The 19394-nt window shown below is 31.8% G+C and overlaps 3 protein-coding genes across 3 annotated transcripts in view; 2 read left to right on the top strand and 1 right to left on the bottom strand.

Annotated features, from left to right (window-relative positions):
* The first annotated feature begins 556 nt into the window (after positions 1–556).
* Positions 557–4886, top strand: LOC118444333 (5-taurinomethyluridine-[tRNA] synthase subunit MTO1, mitochondrial). The gene is made up of 10 exons (XM_035872506.2): positions 557–698; positions 1489–1724; positions 1801–2100; positions 2187–2363; positions 2459–2866; positions 2942–3114; positions 3231–3680; positions 3846–3949; positions 4045–4105; positions 4212–4886. Exons 2-10 carry the CDS (start codon positions 1511–1513, stop codon positions 4323–4325), a joined length of 2001 nt encoding a protein of 666 aa, XP_035728399.2. The 5' UTR covers positions 557–698; positions 1489–1510; the 3' UTR covers positions 4326–4886.
* LOC118444473 (MKRN2 opposite strand protein-like) lies at positions 693–1453 on the top strand. Its single transcript, XM_035872765.2, has one exon. The coding sequence runs from the start codon at positions 755–757 to the stop codon at positions 1358–1360; it is 606 nt and encodes a 201-aa protein (XP_035728658.1). The 5' UTR covers positions 693–754; the 3' UTR covers positions 1361–1453.
* Positions 4887–5675: 789 nt separating the features above from the next.
* Positions 5676–19394, bottom strand: part of mthl1 (adhesion G-protein coupled receptor methuselah-like 1) — a 98116-nt gene continuing 84397 nt past the window's right edge. The window contains exons 6-7 of the mRNA XM_035872508.2: positions 12228–12366; positions 5676–10171 (exon numbers count right to left, since the gene is read on the bottom strand). Of these exons, the coding sequence (XP_035728401.1) occupies positions 9838–10171; positions 12228–12366 (473 nt within the window). The 3' untranslated portion in view covers positions 5676–9837. The remainder of the gene's footprint in view (positions 10172–12227; positions 12367–19394) is intronic.

The raw sequence follows: 19394 nt of genomic DNA, 5'->3' as shown, positions 1-19394 counted from the left end.
CGAAATCACTCATTTTTTATTTTTCTTTTATTTTAGCAAACATTAATAAAAGAATTCTCAAAATTATTCGTATATTAAATTTCGGAAAAAGTGCAATGCATATAAGAGATAGCTGTATATTTTTCTATTCACACATGTAAGTCATATTGCCTACCTTGTCGGGTGCATATTATACAAATTTGCCACCGGCTAGGCGCGTTAAATCATCTGTTTTTCAAGCCTTTTCATTGGTCGATGGGTAGCCATTAAGCGACGTGCGATTTTATATGAGCGATGGTCGCCTTTACGTCACAGCGGTCGAGCGGATTCCATAATGTCAGAAGTATGAATATCCGGCTATATAGGCAAATATTGCCCTTGCAATTATGGGATTAATGTTAGTCAATAGTTTTTTCTAACATAATAATTTCTAATTTGAAACTTTAAAAGTAAGTGAGATTATGCATTGAAGTAAAGAGAAGTTTAGATTATAAAAAAATCTATCGTTATTATTTTATTATAATTTTTTTGTACTTTGCTTTACAGAAAAATAACCTTATTTAAAGTCATTTCACATCATGGTGATATTAAGGAATAAAAGAAATAATATACAAACTAATTAGTTTGTTTCTAACAAGTTGTGAGAGATCTTTTGATATCTTTCATTTTAGAGTTAATATTTTTTATATTAATAAATGATTATTACTGGCGAGAGGAGGGTCAGTAATTAAGAATTTTCTCATCTTCTGTTAGACAATAATATAGATTAAGTTCAATGATTATGGATCCAGGAATAATATGTTTTCGTCACTGTACTATTAAATCTGTGTTTTGTAAAACTATCCCAGAAGTGTGTCCATTATGTCAAGAATTAATTGTAAATTTTAATATAGAACCATTTAGAATTCCTTATCCGTTTAGAAATGCAACAAGTCAACCGACTTCAATTGTAATAAAACCTTCATGTGGTACATTTTTAAATGACTATAATATTAATGATCTTTTACATATTGGAATAGTCAATTCTAATGGAAAGCTTTATGAATTTGATAAACATGGCTTGATTATTAATAATGTTTCTCAATGGATAAATTGTATCTCTATACAAGTAGTACCAGCTTCTTGGGATTATTATTGGGATGAAATATTAAATGTTATGACTCATGATATTAAATGGAAATCTATTAATTATGATCAAAATACCATGAATTGTTTTAACTTTGTTAGAGAATTTTTGTATAAATTGAATTATAATAATTTACAATTTGAAAATGGCGAAGATATGTGTAGGAAGCTTATATTACCTAAACTTCATGAAGCTATTAGATACATTACGTTATACAAGAACTTGAAGGACAATCAATATTTTATATCGGATTAATTAATAAAAATATGTATTAAAAAAACCTTTTTTTTTTTTCTAAATATTTTTATATTATGTAATATTTACTGTTTCTTTTTCCTTTTTTTTTTCCATTGTCAATTAATATATTTTTTGCATTTTTACAGATAGAATTATAAAAGTGTAAAAATGTTATTTTCAAGAATAAGGAAAAGTGCGCTTGATAAAAGATCTGCTTTAAGAATTTGTCATTATATAAGAAGTATAGCAAATAATAGTAATGCTAATAATAAATTTGATGTTATTGTTGTGGGTGGAGGACATGCAGGAACCGAAGCCTGCACTGCAGCTGTCAGAATGGGTGCTAAAACGTTATTAGTTACACATAAAAAAAGTACAATTGGTATGTTGAAGAATATTTGTATTAAAGTACTTAATTAAATTAATATGTAAATTAATAAATAATTTTCTATATTTAGGAGAAATGTCATGTAATCCATCTTTTGGAGGAATAGGAAAAGGACATCTCATGAGAGAAGTAGATGCTTTAGATGGAATTTGTTGTCGCATATGTGATATTTCTGGTATACATTATAAAATATTAAATAAAAGTAAAGGTCCAGCTGTTTGGGGACTTAGAGCACAAATAGACAGAAATTTGTACAAACAACATTTACAGGCAGAACTTTTCAAAATGCAAGGTTTGGATATATGTGAATCGTCTGTTGAAGATCTTATATTAGAGGGAAGTCCACCAAAATGTCGTGGTATCATTCTTCGTGAGTTTAAAATATTTTTTATTTAATTTTGAGATATTAAAAAAAAAACATCAGATATTTAGCACTCTATTTTTTTTTTTTTATAGGAGATGGAACAAGAATATTCAGTAGCACAGTAGTTATAACAACGGGTACTTTTCTCAAAGGACAAATTATTATTGGATTGGAGAAAAGACCAGCTGGAAGAATGGGAGATGAACCTAGTATTGGATTAGCTAATACATTAGATCAACTTGGGTTTAAAATAAACCGACTCAAAACTGGTAATTGTTTATATCAAAATTATATAAAATATTAATTTCTTTGAAGTGAATTTGTTTGTCATTATTATATTGTATTATATTGTATTATATTGTAGGTACTCCACCAAGACTGTTAAAATCGACGATTGATTTTTCTAAATGTTCTGAAAATTTACCAGATAAAGTTTCAGAACCATTTTCATTTATGAATAATAAAGTATGGCTTCATCCGGATGAACAAATGATCTGTTATATGACATTTACAAATGATGAAGTAGCCAAAATTATAAAGGACAACATGCATTGTAATTTGCATGTTACAGAAGAAAAAACAGGTCCACGATACTGTCCAAGTATAGAGAGTAAAATTCTAAGATTTAATAAAACTGTTCATCAAATTTGGTTGGAACCAGAAGGATTGGATTCACCATTGATATATCCAGGTGGTTTATCATGTACGCTTCCTGCTGAAAGGCAACAAGAATTAGTTAATGCTATACCTGGATTAGAAAAAGCTAAAGTAGGTAAGTTTTTGTTTTGAAAAAATATTATGTTAAGTAAACAAAAAAAAATTAATTTTTATTTATTTACCTCCATAGAAAAACCTGGTTATGGCGTAGAATATGATTATATCGATCCAAGAGAATTAACTACAGAATTAGAAACGAAAAAGGTTTCAGGATTATTTCTTGCTGGACAGATCAATGGTACAACTGGTTATGAAGAAGCAGCGGCACAAGGCATTGTTGCAGGCGTGAATGCAGCTGCTAAAGTAAAGAATATTTTTTTTCTTTTTTTCGATATAATATTGCAATGATTTTGTTTCTTTTCTTTTTTTTTTTGTTGCATGAAAATTTCAAGTTAATCTACTCTACTCATTTTATTTAGGTTTTGAGGAAAGTACCGTTAATTATAAGTCGAACCGAAGGCTACATTGGTGTTCTCATTGATGATCTTACAACGCAAGGTACAAACGAACCCTACAGAATGTTCACTAATCGAGCTGAGTTTCGATTGAGTTTACGTCCTGATAATGCTGACTTAAGATTGACATTAAAAGGATATGAGTCGGGTTGTGTTAGTAAAGAGAGATTAAACAGTATGATGAAAATGAAGACGGAATTAGAAGAAGCTATACGATTGCTCTCTTCTCTTGTACAATCAAATACCAAATGGAACAAAGCTTTGGGTTTGGAAAGGTTTAAAAGTACTGCAAATAAATCTGCTTTTAATATATTGGGATTCTTAGATGAGAATGTAGAATTTGATAAAATTTGCATGATATGGCCGGATTTATTAGGACATATTGTAAATCCCATATTGATACGAAGATTAAAGGTATGATGTTCTAATATTTATGATTATTTTTTTATTACATCATGGGGACAGAATATGTAGAATAATTTAACTCGTTGATCTTGCCTGGTTAAGGCCAATAAATGAAATTGGCACAGATTCATCTTTGCTGATCTCAATCAATAAATCAATCAACTGATTTTACAGATAGAAGCAACCTATGCTTCTTTCATTAAACAACAAATGAAAGAGATGGACGAAGTTCGAAGAAACGAGCAAATGATAATACCTGACGATATAGATTACAATTCGTAAGAGAATCTCAAATTATTATGTTAATTATATATAAAATCATTACTAGATTTTCTATTACGTATTTTTTTTTTCTTTTTTTTTTTTTTTATAGGGTACGATTAAATCTACGTATCGAAGATAAAGAAAAATTAATGGAAATACGTCCGCGTACAGTAAGTTTTCTTTTCTCGTCCGTCTTTCTTTTTATTAAATTTGTTAAATATACGTTATTATTATTAGATGCAAATTTTGTTGATATAATGTACTTTGAATTTTCAGATTGCTGCAGCTGAAAAGATTTCAGGCGTAACACCGGTAGCAATCGTACGACTTTTACAATACATCAAATATAATATGATAAATGATGATAAATCACAAAAATTGAAAATATAAAAAGTGTATATAAAAAATATATCTCAAAAATAATATAACATTAAATGGAAGAAATTTCTCTACGTATAAGAAGGAACCAGGTGTTTCGATAGAACCGAGTATACAGAGAGTTTCTAACATAGAACTTTGCTGATCTAATTAGTGAAGGTTCGAAGGGTCTCTAATTACTAAGTTCTTGATACAGAATTCTCTGCTGTGTTCAACGTAAACGTCGTTATAAAATTTGTTTATTTCGACCTAAGTTATATATATATATATACATATATATATATATAAAAGCTTTCATGTTCTATTAAACACTGGTATAATAACTTAAATTTAATTCTCTGTTTTAGAAAATCAATTTTCATTCATCTATTATTCTAGAAAACTTCTAATTGAGGAGGATGACGAAGAATTTAAATACAAAATGAAATTTGTTCGTACTAGGAGTTCATTTTTATTGCCATTAGTGCGATATTAAATACTGTTTACGATACATCTCGTATGGGAATGGTGTACTTTATTTAATCGGCGCTTGTAAATCGAACGCTAGAAGTCATTGAGCGCTTATATATATATATATATATATACATATATATGAATGAATATATATACATATATATATATATGGTTTTTGCTTTTTTCTTTTTTTTTTCTTTTTCTTTTTCTCTCTCTTTCTCTTTATTACTAGTGATAAATCTTGTTCTCCTGTGTTCTATTATAGACGGGTTATAAACGTAGTAGTTGACGCGCGGGCTTTTAATATACGATCGTCCTTAATATGCTCGACGATTTAATACTATTGTCTCTCGTCATTTCTTTTTTTTTTTTCTTTTTTCTTTTTTTTTTCCTTCTCTTACTATGTTTCTCTATCTCTCTTTCTCTCTTTCTTTTAGCCTCATTTTGCATGCCTCGAGAAATTCTCGAGGTGGCTGCATATTTCTTTATATTTTCATCGTATCTTTGGTCAAAGTAAAAGCCAGAAGCCTTCTCATCGACTACCTCTTTCTCTTACTTCGCCCCATGGCAGAGAGATGATGCTTCTTCTATATGCTAGAGATAAACGAAGAATACACGCAAAAAGTGACGAGTGGGATGTTTCCCCTTTCGTACCACAAACGATCGTGCCAACATCCTCTCTCTCTCTCTCTCTCTCTCTCTCTCTCTCTTTCTCTTTCTCTCTTTCTCTTTCTCTTTCTCTTTCTCTCACTACGTCTTTGATCTTTCTATCTCCTCTTGAAGAACCATCTCGACGTTATCCTTCTCTCCTTCTCTAACTTCTCCTTTTCTTCTTCTTCTTCTTCTTCTTCTTCTCCTTTTTCCTTTTCTCCTTCCTCATCCCCAATGTATTCGACTTTCACTTTTCGCTATCTTCGTTCAAAGTTAAAAGACAAAAAAGGGAGACAAGAAAAAAGAAAGAAAAGAAAAAGAAAAAAAGAAAGAAAAGAAAACAAAAAACAAAATGATAACATAATCAACAATTTCGGCTTACATTCTAATTACGTATTTTACGTGTACTCTGGCAAGCTATTATCTAATTTTGTTACACGTAGTACCGTTATACATATACATATACATATACATACATACATACATATATATATATGTATATATATATATATATATATCTTTCTCTCCTTTTCTCTTTCTCTCTATGTTTATCGTTCGAAATAAATTAATTTATTAAGGCTACGATCTATCTCTCGATTCACATCGATCCTATTATCAGTATATAATATTCTAAGAGAATAAATGTGTGCTCACGTTTTCATTGGATTCGATTATTAATTTGGAATGCGACGATAGAAATATAATATATAATTCGTAATTTCTATCGGTCTGATGAAAATTTGTCGCATTAAAAATTTTTTCGTATATATATATATATGTAACGATAATTATTATTCTCTAAGCGTTCATTTTTATACATTACGAATAATATAAGCTAATTTTATTTCGGTGTTACTCGTGTTATATATCTATATTCTACGATCGAGCCCGGTATTGTTTGTATTGGCAGTTGTTTAATGTTAATAACAAAAATAATATTAATAATATAATGATAATAATGAGAGAAATAAAAAATGCGTTATTATGATAAGTTAAGAATGAATACAATAAAGTCTCTTCTATATTCGGCGACAGTCGTGTGCATAAAAATAAATTTTTAACAAACAAAATTATTTTATAATTATTATTATTATTATTATTATTATTATTATTATTATTATTATTATTATTATTATTATTATTATTATTTTGGTGATGTATATTTTACTTTTTTTTTCTTTTTTTTTTTTTTTCTTTTCTTTTTTCTCTCTTTATAATAACTTCAGAATATCGCATAGAATTTTAATAACAGGATATACGACTGTCACCGTGGGAATTTTATGAGAGAATATGTGATCTACGCATTACTTAAAATGACTTATGATGAACACTAATTATATAGTATCATTCGTACACACACGCACATATGCACGCACAAATATACAACACGTCTCGTCGTAATAATTTTTACATACATACGTAGGAGATGCTCCGTTTTCCCCCTTTCTTTTTCTTTTCTTTTCTTTTCTTTTCTTTTTTTTTCCTTTTTCCATTCTTTGGATCATAAAATTAGTTAGAAAAAAAAAATGATCAACAAAGGTAAAACGTTCAGAAGTTGAGTCATTTAGAAAAAGGGAACATCGGTTTGTCTCTTCTGTCATTCGTCATTCATACTACAAAAAGGAACTAATTAGACTTTCTAAAATGACCCGTTTGTGTTGTTTCTTTTTTTCTCTTTTTTCTTTTCTACTCTTCGAAGACCATCTCGTTTCTTATTTTTTTTTTTTCCTTTATTTCTCTTTTTCGAACGCCCACATATTTCGAATAAAATCGATTTCGATGTGTCTTCGAGAGAGAGATTGTTCGAATCGAGACAGCGGACATCGTATCTGTTGCTTTTGTTCAAGGCCATCTAAAATCTTCTTTGACGGCTATTATATTTTAGTCTCTTTGATGCACCCGAAGAAAAAAAAAATTCTTTCTTTCTTTCTCTCTCTTTCTTTCTCTCTTTCTTTCTCTCTTTCTTTCTCTCTTTCTTTCTTTCTTTCTTTCTCTCTTTCTTTCTCTCTTTCTTTCTCTCTTTTTATTTCTCTTTCTATTTCTAATCTCGAACGAACAATTCGTAAGCTCTTACAAACTTTTTCTTCTCTAATCTAATGTTGTCTATCGACAAATCGTTTGATAATCGACTCGTGTTTTTCTAATATTAGATAAACCAATGAATGTCGAAAGTTTCAGTATTTTATATTTAAATAAAGATCAGTAGAATTTTTTAATTGCCTACATATGTAAATTATTTTATTATTGTATTATATTGAATATCCAATGGTATAGCATATTATTTTATTGACAACATTAGTATTTTTTTTTGTCTTTTTTTTTTACTATATATATCGTATAATTTCGTATCATTATATCATATTGGCTAGTCACAATAGTATAGTATAATATTATTCTATTAACAACATTAGTATTTTATTTTTTTTATTTTTTTTTTTTTTACTGTATATATCGTATAATTTTGTATTATTGTATTATATTGGCTATCCGAATAGTATAACATAATAATAATAATAATATTAATTATTTATTTAAATATATAATACTGAAAATTCTGACATTAATTATCGATCAATACGGCATGTTAAACTTGCCAGACATCTGGAAGGCATTTAAAAAGGCATCGAATTTTTAATACATATTGTCGCAAATCGTCGATCATTCTCTGATCTTACCCGTTTCTATCCAAAAGAATCTAATTTTTGACTCACGTAGATCAAAACTTATGTTATCTCGATGATTCGTTCGACTATTTTCAATCGACGATGCGAAATGCAGATTAAATTATATGTATATATATATGTATGTATGTATGAACTTGTAATGGCACACTTCCAGACGATTTTTGACATAGATTGGCAGTATTGTTAAAAATACGACGTTATAAAATTTTCTCTTTTTCTTTTTCTCTCTCTCTCTCTCTCTCTCTCTCTCTTTCTCTCTCTCTTTTCCTTTTCACACTATTTTAAAGACATTTTTTCTGGCAGTATTCTTGGACGTAAAGGTTTTTTTTTTCTTTTTTTTTTTTTCTTTTATTGCGATCTCGATGCGATAGAAAAAATTGATGACATATAAAATTTAGATCTCACGAGAGATTTCAATGTCGATGCAAAATAGCCATTCCAAATGACAAACAAGTCAAAGAAATGATTCTCTCAAATTTCCAAATGGCAATAAACAATAAATTATTAATTATTATCCCGTGTGAAGATTCGTGGATCGTTGATCAATCGTTTTTCTTTCTTCTTTATTATTCTTTTTTTTTCTTTTTTTTTCTTTTCTTTTTTTTTAGAATTTGGTTATTTCTAAATCTACTTAACTCTTCTACATCACGAATTATTTTGTGGTCCCGATATTAACATTCCAATCGTTATTATACCAACACAAAAAATAATTATGATCCACGAGAAGAGATTTTACGAATGAGCAAAGAATGCATTTGAATTAAAAAAAAAAAATTAAAAAAAAAACCGTGTCAAAGTATTAGAAAAGAACAACACACATATACACATAAACACGTGTATATATATAAAAAAAAAAAAAAAAACAAAACAAAAAAACCCATTTGAGTCTTGCAAAAGAGAGAAAGTATTATAATTAAGCTCGATCCGAAGACATTAGAGAAGTGGACGCAATGACTATTCGATCGAATCGGTAATAAATGTATGATTATACATCAGTCATCTATGATTATACATTATCATATCGATAATTTATTAATAATAATTTCTGTTGAATGTTCAATCGCTCTGTCTCTCTCTTTCTTTCTCTCTCTCTCTCCACTCTTCTTTATATATTTTAATAACGAGTTTTTCGATTAGAATGAGTTCGTCACTTATAAAGAATTTTCCCTTTCGTTTTCTTTTTCGATTTTATGCAAGTATTCGTATTCTCGAACGTATACACACACACACACCATACACATACAGACTCACTCACTCACTCACGCATGTATATATATATACGTGATCTTGAAGTGTCTTTAGTGTACATATATGTATATATACACATATAAGTCCGTCAGAGAGAAAGAAAAAAAAAAAAAAGAAAAAGGAAAACAAAAAAAAAACAGAAGAAGGCGTGTTAGAAATACAGCCTCTAGGCTTTCTCATTCCTGACAAAACACCCACGGGTTCTCAAGGTCAACGACCTTAGAATGGAAACGCAGTGATCGTCGATGTTTGCCGAACGTTCAATGCGTTCACCCAAAGTCGACATTGTTAAAAGTTTTATTTTTTTTTTTTTTTTTTTTTCTACGATAGTTGTAGAGTAGTCTTCCGACTCTCTTTTTATCTTCTTCGTCATTTATTTTTTCATTTATTTATTTTCCTTCTTCTTTTTCTTCTTCTCCTTCTTTTTTCTCTTCTTCTTCTTCTTATTATTATTATTCATATTTAATCAGGAATCTTCGAGGTGAGTTTTAACATATGGTCTCCAACGGTGCAGTCTTAGTACTTGGATTCTGTGTAACGCTATCACCCATGCTGGGCATCCCATGACTGGTTGTACTCAGGCCATTACCCTGTCGACCAGCGTTCGTTCTTGGATTTCTATTGCAAAGTCTTTTCAATGCCGCTCTGACCTGAGGTTGACAGCCGACCACTGCGAATATCAGTACACCTTGGAAGGCGTTTATCAGGTCGGTGAAGTACCAGATATATTGCGGACCACCTACTGCCCATGAGACCACGTCAGCGACCCATGTGATCCCCATCACGATCACCAACTTCATACATACTCGGCCAAGTGCAGCCCTGTGTTCGACAGAAACATATCAATATTATTTATTAATAAAGGATATAATAATAATAATAATTGGAAATATAATTGGACTTTTATTTTACTTTTATTTCTTTTCTTTTTTTTTATGAGATTCTTACGCTTAAAGCTCATTGTTTGCTTTTTTCTTCTTTTTTGTTTTTTTTTGTTTTTAAACGTTCGGACGATGCACGATAAAAAGACATGAAGGAATAAATGTTTTAATTATGTTTTTAAAGGTATGATTGATTTAATAAAATAAATTTCTTTCTTAGCTCTTGAATTTAATAATTTTAAAAATAATGAAAAGACGAGAAGAAATGATAGTACGATGATACGATGATTTGCGGTAGACCGCCAGTAACGTAGAAGAGATCATTCGGATCGATAAAAAGATCGATGGGAGGAACGACGACGAAGGAGATGAAATAAAATAACTTAGTATCTTGGATCGTCGCTTGTTCTGATGTGCCACGGATAAAAGTGAATGAGAACCTATGATCTATCGAGAATCGTGATCGATTGTAATGATAAATTTCAAGGATCAACGACTTCTAGTTTTGTTCGATCAATAGATATCGATATCAGACAGTCTAGGCAATTTGTAATTAACGTTAATTTATGCTATTATATAGGCTTAATTTAACTTTTATGCCATAAATTTTAGATTATGGTATAATTATATTATAAAAAATTATATAATGTGAAAGTATATGAAGCATTAGTTATATTATTATAATATAATATATAAAATACTATAATTACAGTAATATATGCTAGTACAGTAGTTTACTACTATATAATTCTTTTTTTTTTTTAATATTTAAATTACATATTTAAATATGAATGGAGAAAAATATATATATTTATATATATATATATATGTAAAAGAGTTTTCAGTTATTTTCTACGTTACGAACGATAAGAAATCTTTTTCTGGATCGTAAAAAGAGAGAAACTAATATTTCTTGCGATATATATTTCTGAAAGTTCTCATATAATCGCAACTACGTTTCCGTAGAATCGTAAATCGTGTTGGCACGGTAGTAACGACGAGGGTAAAGTTTATAGAGATCGTTTCCTTTGGTTGTCCGTGCAAATAACATTCTACGGGAATGTAGAATCGAGAATCAAGATCGTCAATATCAATCTAACGATTCGAGAAAAGAATGGAATGATATTGGAAGGATGAGGATTGGATTAAAGAGGGACTGATATTGATAGAAGAAAGTACGAATGAGAAATAACGATATTTGTCCGTTTTCTAGATCATAAAATTGAATTACTAGGAAAGAATTCAAAGTTACATACAATCATTTCGATTTATATAAAATTTGATCTTTCTTAATAAGGAATAAAAATCATCGATATGGTCGATTAGTAAAGGCTACTTTTTCTAATCGTGAAAATTAATGTCAACGATAGTTGCGAATCGTCAAGAGAATTCTCGAGAGGACCACTTTCATTTCGAAGGTTAAAATGAAACCAGTTATCCTTGATGTTAATCGCTTAAGCACGTCGTCCTTCGTTCGAAAACAAAAGCCTTTTCTTTCTCTAAAGAAACAGGATTCAACGGGTTCATTCTGATTTATTTTAAGATCGAGTATAGTATAACTATTTCAAAGGGTTTACATATATATATGTATACATATTCATGTACATAGTACATAAGTGTTTTCGTCGAATAAATCGAATCTTAGTTAATTACATGAAACAAGGTTGGAGTTTACAGAGTGCATCGATCGCAAAACTTGAAACATTATTGGTCGGTTAAGTAGATCAGAAAGTTCTCTCTCTATCTCTCTCTCTCTGTCTCTTATCGAATCGAAATCAAAAGACGACGAGAGAAAGAGAGAGAGAGAGAGAAAGAGAGAGAGAAAGAGAGAGGGAGAGACCTTCGTGCGAGTTTAATAAACCTCGTTTGAATATGATCTCGTTTGATCTCGATTTACGAATTTTCTTAGGTCTTATAAATTCTTTTTTTTGTTTCCTTTCTCTTTTTCTCTTTTTCTTTTTTCTTTGGTAAGAAATCGTTCAAATTTCATGACTTACCTTTCTGTAGTACTCTTGACGAATTCTCCCTTCCAAAGGCCGCACGTTAATTCACGTGCGGTTGCGGCAAAGAAAAGAAGATTCACGGCTAAAAGTACACCGATCGGTCCGAAGAAATACGCAAGGATTTCCATGTCGCCTGAAATAAAATAATAAAAATGAAAATATACGCACGTAAATATCAATACGTAAATATGACCCGTCTCATTCATGCGATTTGTTTTCTCCTATTATGTTTTTTCATTTTTCCCGCATTTATTTTTCTTTTTTTTTTTTTCTTTTATTCATTTGGCAAGTGGTAGGGGGGGGGGGGTGTGTAGCGGGAGAAAAAAAGAAAAAAAGAAAAAAAAAATCGCTCGCATCATAGGTCGCATTTCTCTCTCGCAATAAGTTCATTCGTTGATTTTAACAACGTGGTTCGACCACCGAAACGCGAAATAATATTTCTAAATTTAAATCATCGCCAGACAGGATAAGCCGGATCTTCGATGTTTCGAATTTCTTCGATTCAATAATAAACATCGTTGCGTTTTACCAAGGGAGAAGGAAATGGATTTACGCGTTATACTTAAACTCAAATAACGTGAGACTTGCCTTTATTTCATGTACCATAGATGAGAAATTTCATTTCTCTATCTCTCTCTCTCGCTCTCTCTTTTTATCCTTCTGCCTCTCTCTTTCTCTCTCTCTCTTTCTTTTTCCTTTTCTCTTTTACGTTCGTGCGAAAATAGATTTTTTTTTTTTGCGGACATCGAAGAGGGAGGAGAATAAAAATACGATCGAGGACAGGAAGATAAATCTGTTCGACGATCGTGCGTGATTCACCGGAAGCGTGAAGCAATATACACAAGATTGAACGAATCACGGATTGGTTTTTGCTCTAGGTAACGCTAAAATAAAAAAATATTTATATATATATATACATATATATATATATATATATATATATATATATATATATATATATACATATTAGCAGAGAAAGAAAGAGGAGAAAGAGTGAGTAGGTTACGTAGAAGTGCGAGCTGATAGGAAGCAAACCTTACTTTTATCAAAGAATTTTCGTATATCTTTTACGGATCACCCCACTCGTAATTCTATACTTACGTATTGTATATCTGAATATACTTACGTATATTCGTACATGAACTTTTACCATCCTCCCAATCTCCCTTCCCTCTTCCGCATCATCCTAGTTTTCTCCTTTACAAATAAACTTTGAAATAAAATCTCGTTTATGCAGGATATCTATACGAGGCGAGTGCTATTACCAATGCACTTTTACTACTTTTAACGGGTATCGAACCTCCGCGATCGACCTACTTTTCAAGCAAACGAGTACTCGCGAAGAAGCACCACAGAAAAGAGGATCCAGGTCAAACCGTTATAAACCTTCTCTTCTTCTTTATTCTTCTTTCTTTCTTTTCTTTTTTTTTTTTTTTTCATTTATATTTAGGTTAATAAGATGCACCGATATCATACTTCTTAGTATATTCAAACTGAGAAAATGTCCTTATTTACAATGTAAAGTAAATAATAGTTGAAGAGAATTCTCGATAAGTTTCTTGATCTTTTTTATTTTTTTAACATTGGATTTTTATCAATCGGTCAATATGACCCTAACTCGAACAATATTTTTATCAAAATGTCTACTTGAAATTTCATCTATTAGTTATCTCGAAATATAATAGTAAATTCTTTGTTCATTTCTTTTCCTTTTTTTTTTTTTTTTTTTTTTTTTTGAGGTACATACGTCTCATTTTAGCGTTAATAATTTATGGAATAATAAAAGATGAAAAACAATTCAATGTTACGAATATTAATACGGTAACATTATGTCATTTCTAAAGCTGTCGTTTATTTGTTTGATTATTTGAAATAATAAAATTAGCAAAATTCTCGGTACACGGAATAAGTTTTACGAGGGTGTTTCGAAAGAACGTTTTGCGATATTTGATAAATATTTTCTGTAATCCCATTCCGGCTGATCTAGTCTGTTCGTTGATTCGCTTCTGAGCTTCAACGAAAAGTTTCGAGCGGACGTCAAACTCAGGCAGAACTCGTCGGTGAACTTTCGAAACGTTGTGTATCGGATTCGGGCCGGTTTACCAAACTCTCTCTTTCTCTCTCTCTCCCTTCTTCCTTCTCTCTCTCTTTTTCTCTTTGGGCACTCTTCATCTCTTCGTTCGGTTCGCTAGCTGCAGGACGAACGGAATATTAAACGAATGCAGAAGAGCGAACTTGTATTCTCTTCAGCCCTTGCCTTCCACTTTTTTCTCATCCAGGGCGTTCATCAAGAAGGTTCAAAATTCAACGTCCGTACACAGCAAGAGAGACAGAGACAGACAGAGAGAGAGAGAGAGAGAGAGAGAGAGAGAGAGAGAGAGAGAGAGAGAGAGAACAAGGGAGATAGACAGACAGACAGACAGAAGGAGGGAGGGAGAGAGAAAGAGGGAGAGAAGAGCTTCACACAAAATTCAAAACTCTTTTCAGAGCCAACTTTTACCTTCTCTTTTGGACTTCTTCCGAGACAATAACGAACGATTCATTTTAAAGCACTCGCGAAGAAGCAATTAGATTAAACGACGTCTTCCTTCTTTCATTCGGCTAAGTTAAAGAGGAAGCTATGGCTTCGACGATTACCGATAATGATCGGTAATCTTTCTCTCTTTCTCTCTCTCTCTCTCTCTCTCTCTTTTTCACTCTCTTTTACTTTTTTTTTTATTTAATTTGCCTGTTTCCTACTTTAATGGACTCTAAATTAGGATGATTCGTAAAAGACAGATAGAGAGTGATAGAAACAGACAGAAAAAAAGAGAGAGAGAGAGAGAGAGAGAGAGAGAGAGAGAGGAGAGAGAGATAGCAGGAAAGTTCTTTCTTACCGTTTACGAACGACACTATCGTCTATATTCGGTGGCTTTTGGCGACCCGCCAACGATAGCTGTTCCGCACGGGTTGTATCTCACTCCATGGCAAGCCATAACAAACATAAGTGAATTATGTCCACGCGTGCCTGTTCGATACTTTATGGCACCCCCGTCAAGCCCGATTAGCTCGCCATCGAAAACGTTTCGCGAGATCAATTGCGATCGTTTCTCCTTCCCCATCTCCTCCCTCCCCCGCCACCACCTCCTCCTCCTCTCTCCTCTTTACCTCCTCTTTCATATCCACCTTCTCTTTCTTCTATACATTCATACTTTCTCTTTCTCTCTTCTGTCCAGCGCATCTCTCTCTCTCTCTCTCTCTCTCTCTCTCTCTCTCTTCCGTTTTCAAATTTTGGACACCTCGGCAATTTATGTTGCACGATACCCTTTTAATCGTCGACGATATTTCGGATCGTCAGGCAGGATTGTTAACGATCCCGGTAACGATCGTTTCTCACGTGCTTTAAACGATTCACTGGCATGGAATTTTTAATTATCGTTAGAGAGGAAAAGAGAGAGAGAGAGAGAGAGAGAGAAAGGGTGGATAGAGAGATAGAAAGGGAATCAATGATTTTTTTGTGTCAACAATCGGTCGTGATTTATTTATGTTATGTATATGTGTGGGTGTGTATGTGAGTGTATATATATATATATATATATATATATATATATATTTCATTCGAGTAAGTACGAAAACATGTGTACAGGGGTTTGTAAACAAGAGATAAATAGTTTAGAAATTTGTGAAATCAAATAGAAATTTGAAAAATGTCTGAATGAATTAGCTTTCTATGTATGTAGATAACATGAAAAAAAAAGTTTAGAAAGCTAACTACAAGTTTGTGATATATATATATATATATTTATTTTTTTTTTTTATTTATTTATATATTAAAATAGAACAATAAAATTTAGAAATTATACGATAATTAATTAAATATTTAATTGTATATATATCGTAAATAAAACAATTATAGGCGGCCCTTTAAAATTCTCAATCATTTCTATTTACGTTTAGTCATCGTTTAGTATAACCAATAAAGGTAAGTGGGCAATAAATAAGGATAAGTTTAAAGGGTCTTCTCTAGAGTAGGTACTTCCGAACACTCCTCTTTAGAATTCGATAATTTTATCAACGTTTCATTAGCATATCGAGTGTCCTGTACGTCGATTATATATACATATATACGATCAAAGTCTCGACAATTTCGTACAAACTCATTCCCTTTCGTACTTCTATTTTCTCTTTTTAGTAATTGTATTAAAAAGTGTAACGAACCGTAGCTCGCGTCGATAGTACAACAGGATTTCCAATACGGCACGTGCGTGTGTACATGTGAGTATTTGTGCGCAATCGACCGTTCTCAAATCGATTAATATTTGCGAGTTTAACGTGTACGAAACTTTCGAAATTATTTGTCTCTCGTGTCGCTTCTTTTCATGCATATATATATATATTATATATATACATGACATGCATATATACATATTCTATGTATCTAAAATTTATATATCCAAAGATTCATACGTAGATACGTATTACGAAGATTAATTTCATGTATTTATAAAACGCGAGAGATTTGAATTAAATTCAATTGAATATATTCGATTATTATTATTATTATTATTTTTTTTTTTTCTTCTTGTTTCTTATCGAAGCTATGAGATAAAAATAATTAATTAAATATCTTTTGATATTCATCGTAATCATTTATCGAAACAAATTGTGATAATAATAAATCGTATTGATAAATCTTAAAATTCCTAGAAGGAACTATAAAACGTGTAAAGATAACAACTCCAAAGAAATTAATTTGCTTTAGAGATTTTGGACAGCCTGGCGCCAACTTAATCTTTTCATAGTATCGTTTCTAGTACTAACAAGTCAAGGCGTTTACGTTTCTCTCTAGTAGGTAGAGGAATAGCACATCGTATTATATATTAAAGTCCTTTACTTAGGTTGTTCGACCTCTCGACACCAAGGTATTGCTACGTTGGGTTACCCCGAAAGCAGAGAAGAGAGTTCAAGATATAGTCCGATGGAGTTTCCCATGGGACACCATTATCCTGATTTATAAGAGCTACAACGATTCTATTTTCTGCCTTCTCTGCAATCAGCCTCTTGTGTTGCTTCTACTACTGCCGTTCATCGTCACTCTTTCCTGTCTTTCCATTCATTTACATTTTTTTTTTATATTCTCTCTCTCTCTCTCTTTCCCTCATCCCTTACTTTCCTTTCTTATGTATATGCGTCTCGAATGAAAATTCCTTTCGAGTTTGAATTTGAGCTGAAGAAAATCCATGTCTCGTTCACGACGAATGAAATGAGAACCATTGAAATTTTCTTTCCTTTCATTAGTTTTTCCTCTCTTCCTTTTTCTTTTTCAACATCTATGTAAGTAAATAAAAAAAAAAAAAAAAAAAAAAAAAAAGAAAGAAAGAAAAAAGAAAAAAGAAAAGAAAGAAAGAAAGAAAGAAAGAACGTTGTTTACGAAATTATACCCCTCTCTTTAAAGGCACGCGCGACAAAGAGTAGACTACGAGAGAAGAATCTAAAAGATTCAGGAAGCGGCCTGCTCGTACTGCGTTAACGGGACAAAACCATTCTTTCCAATGTGGAATAATATAATACAAGAGAGAGAGAGAGAGAGAGAGAGAGAGAGAGAGAGAGAGAGAGAGAGAGAGAGAGAGAGAGAGAGAGAGAGTGAGAGAGAGAAAGAGAAGTTGTTTCTAACAAGGAAAAAAGGGAAAAAAAAGAAAGAAAAAAAAAAAAGAAAAGAAGAAAAGATTCAGTTCAAATCGTTCTCGGTTTATTGTTTGCGGAAAACATCGATGCACATTACAGTGTGACGGCTATGTTTGCGACGGGTATTTGCGTGGGACTTTAGGATCAGCCACGTGGGATTATTATGGGGTAAAGGAGATTACGAATTGTGAGATAGTCTCTTTCTCTCTTTCCCCCCCTCTTCCTCTGTTAAATAGCTTGCAACTGTGCCGATGCTCGACCGCGAATAAAGACCACCCTCTCTTCTCTTTCTCTCTCTCTCTGTCTCCCCCCTCCCTTTTATATCCTACAACTCCCCCCTCCAACCTACTCAATCTCTCTTTCCTCTTTCCTCTTTCTCTATATCTTTGTCTCTATCTCTCTCTATCTCTCTCTATCTCTCTCTATCTCTCTCTTTCTCTTTCTCGTTCAATTTTGTTCTCCCTTCTTCTTCTTATTCTTCTTCTTCTCCTCCTCCTCCTCCTCCTCCTCCTCCTCCTCCTCCTCCTCCTCCTCCTCCTCCTCCTCCTCCTCCTCCTCCTCCTCTTCTATGATGTTACAAGGACGAGTCCTTAACAACGCTATAGATATGGCATACTCGTAAATTCAACCGGCACACTTGGACAGAGTGTACCTATATTAAAGCTCACGGGAACTTGTACCCGGTTATTATTAGGTATTCGACGATGGTATTAAAGGTACTTTGGTTATATCGATCTCTTCTTATTTCTCTTTTGGCTTAAGCATTCTCTCTATGTTATATATATATATATATATATATATATATATATATATATATATATATATATAAAGGCAAACGATATTTCAAGTAATCCTCTTACCATCAAGTATTTCTATTATGCCCTTTACGCGTAAGTACGAATGATGGATAATAGTTCGGTTATATTATCTTTCTCTCTCTCTCTCTCTCTCTCTTCCTCTTTCTCTCTTTTTTTTTTTTTTTAATAAATGTAGGAACAAAGTTTACCATGCATAGACTTTTAATTAACCTTTAGAATCCCCATACACCGCTGTAAGTTAAATTTCCGTTCCTTTCTCTCTCTCTCTCTCTGTCTCTCTCTCTTCTCATATTCGACTTAAACGCGTTCATTATGAGACATCCAATATTCGTTTAATAGGTAGGATAGGTGTATCCTCCGAATGAGTAATTAATTCAATACCCGTCCCGCGTCATACGGACGTTCATTGAATGAAAGCAATTTAGTTGGTACTTCGAGTTTGCCTGAACGGTCCTATTAATTGGCGGAATAATCGGATATCCAAGAGATAAACTTCTCTCCTTCTATCATTTTCTCTATTGTATTATTTGCAATAATAAATTTCATTAATATCTTCGAAAAGGAAACACGACTACCGGTAATCGTTCGGCTCTTTGACATTTGATTTTAATAGACGATTGGAAACATTTTAATGAGATAGGCAGAAAGATAGGTAGATAGATAGATAGATAGATAGATA

The sequence above is a fragment of the Vespa mandarinia genome, chromosome 23, assembly GCF_050613455.1.
Source record: "Vespa mandarinia isolate Hongniang chromosome 23, ASM5061345v1, whole genome shotgun sequence".
Classification (NCBI taxonomy): domain Eukaryota; kingdom Metazoa; phylum Arthropoda; class Insecta; order Hymenoptera; family Vespidae; genus Vespa; species Vespa mandarinia.
This window is presented reverse-complemented; position numbering and strand designations above follow the sequence as displayed.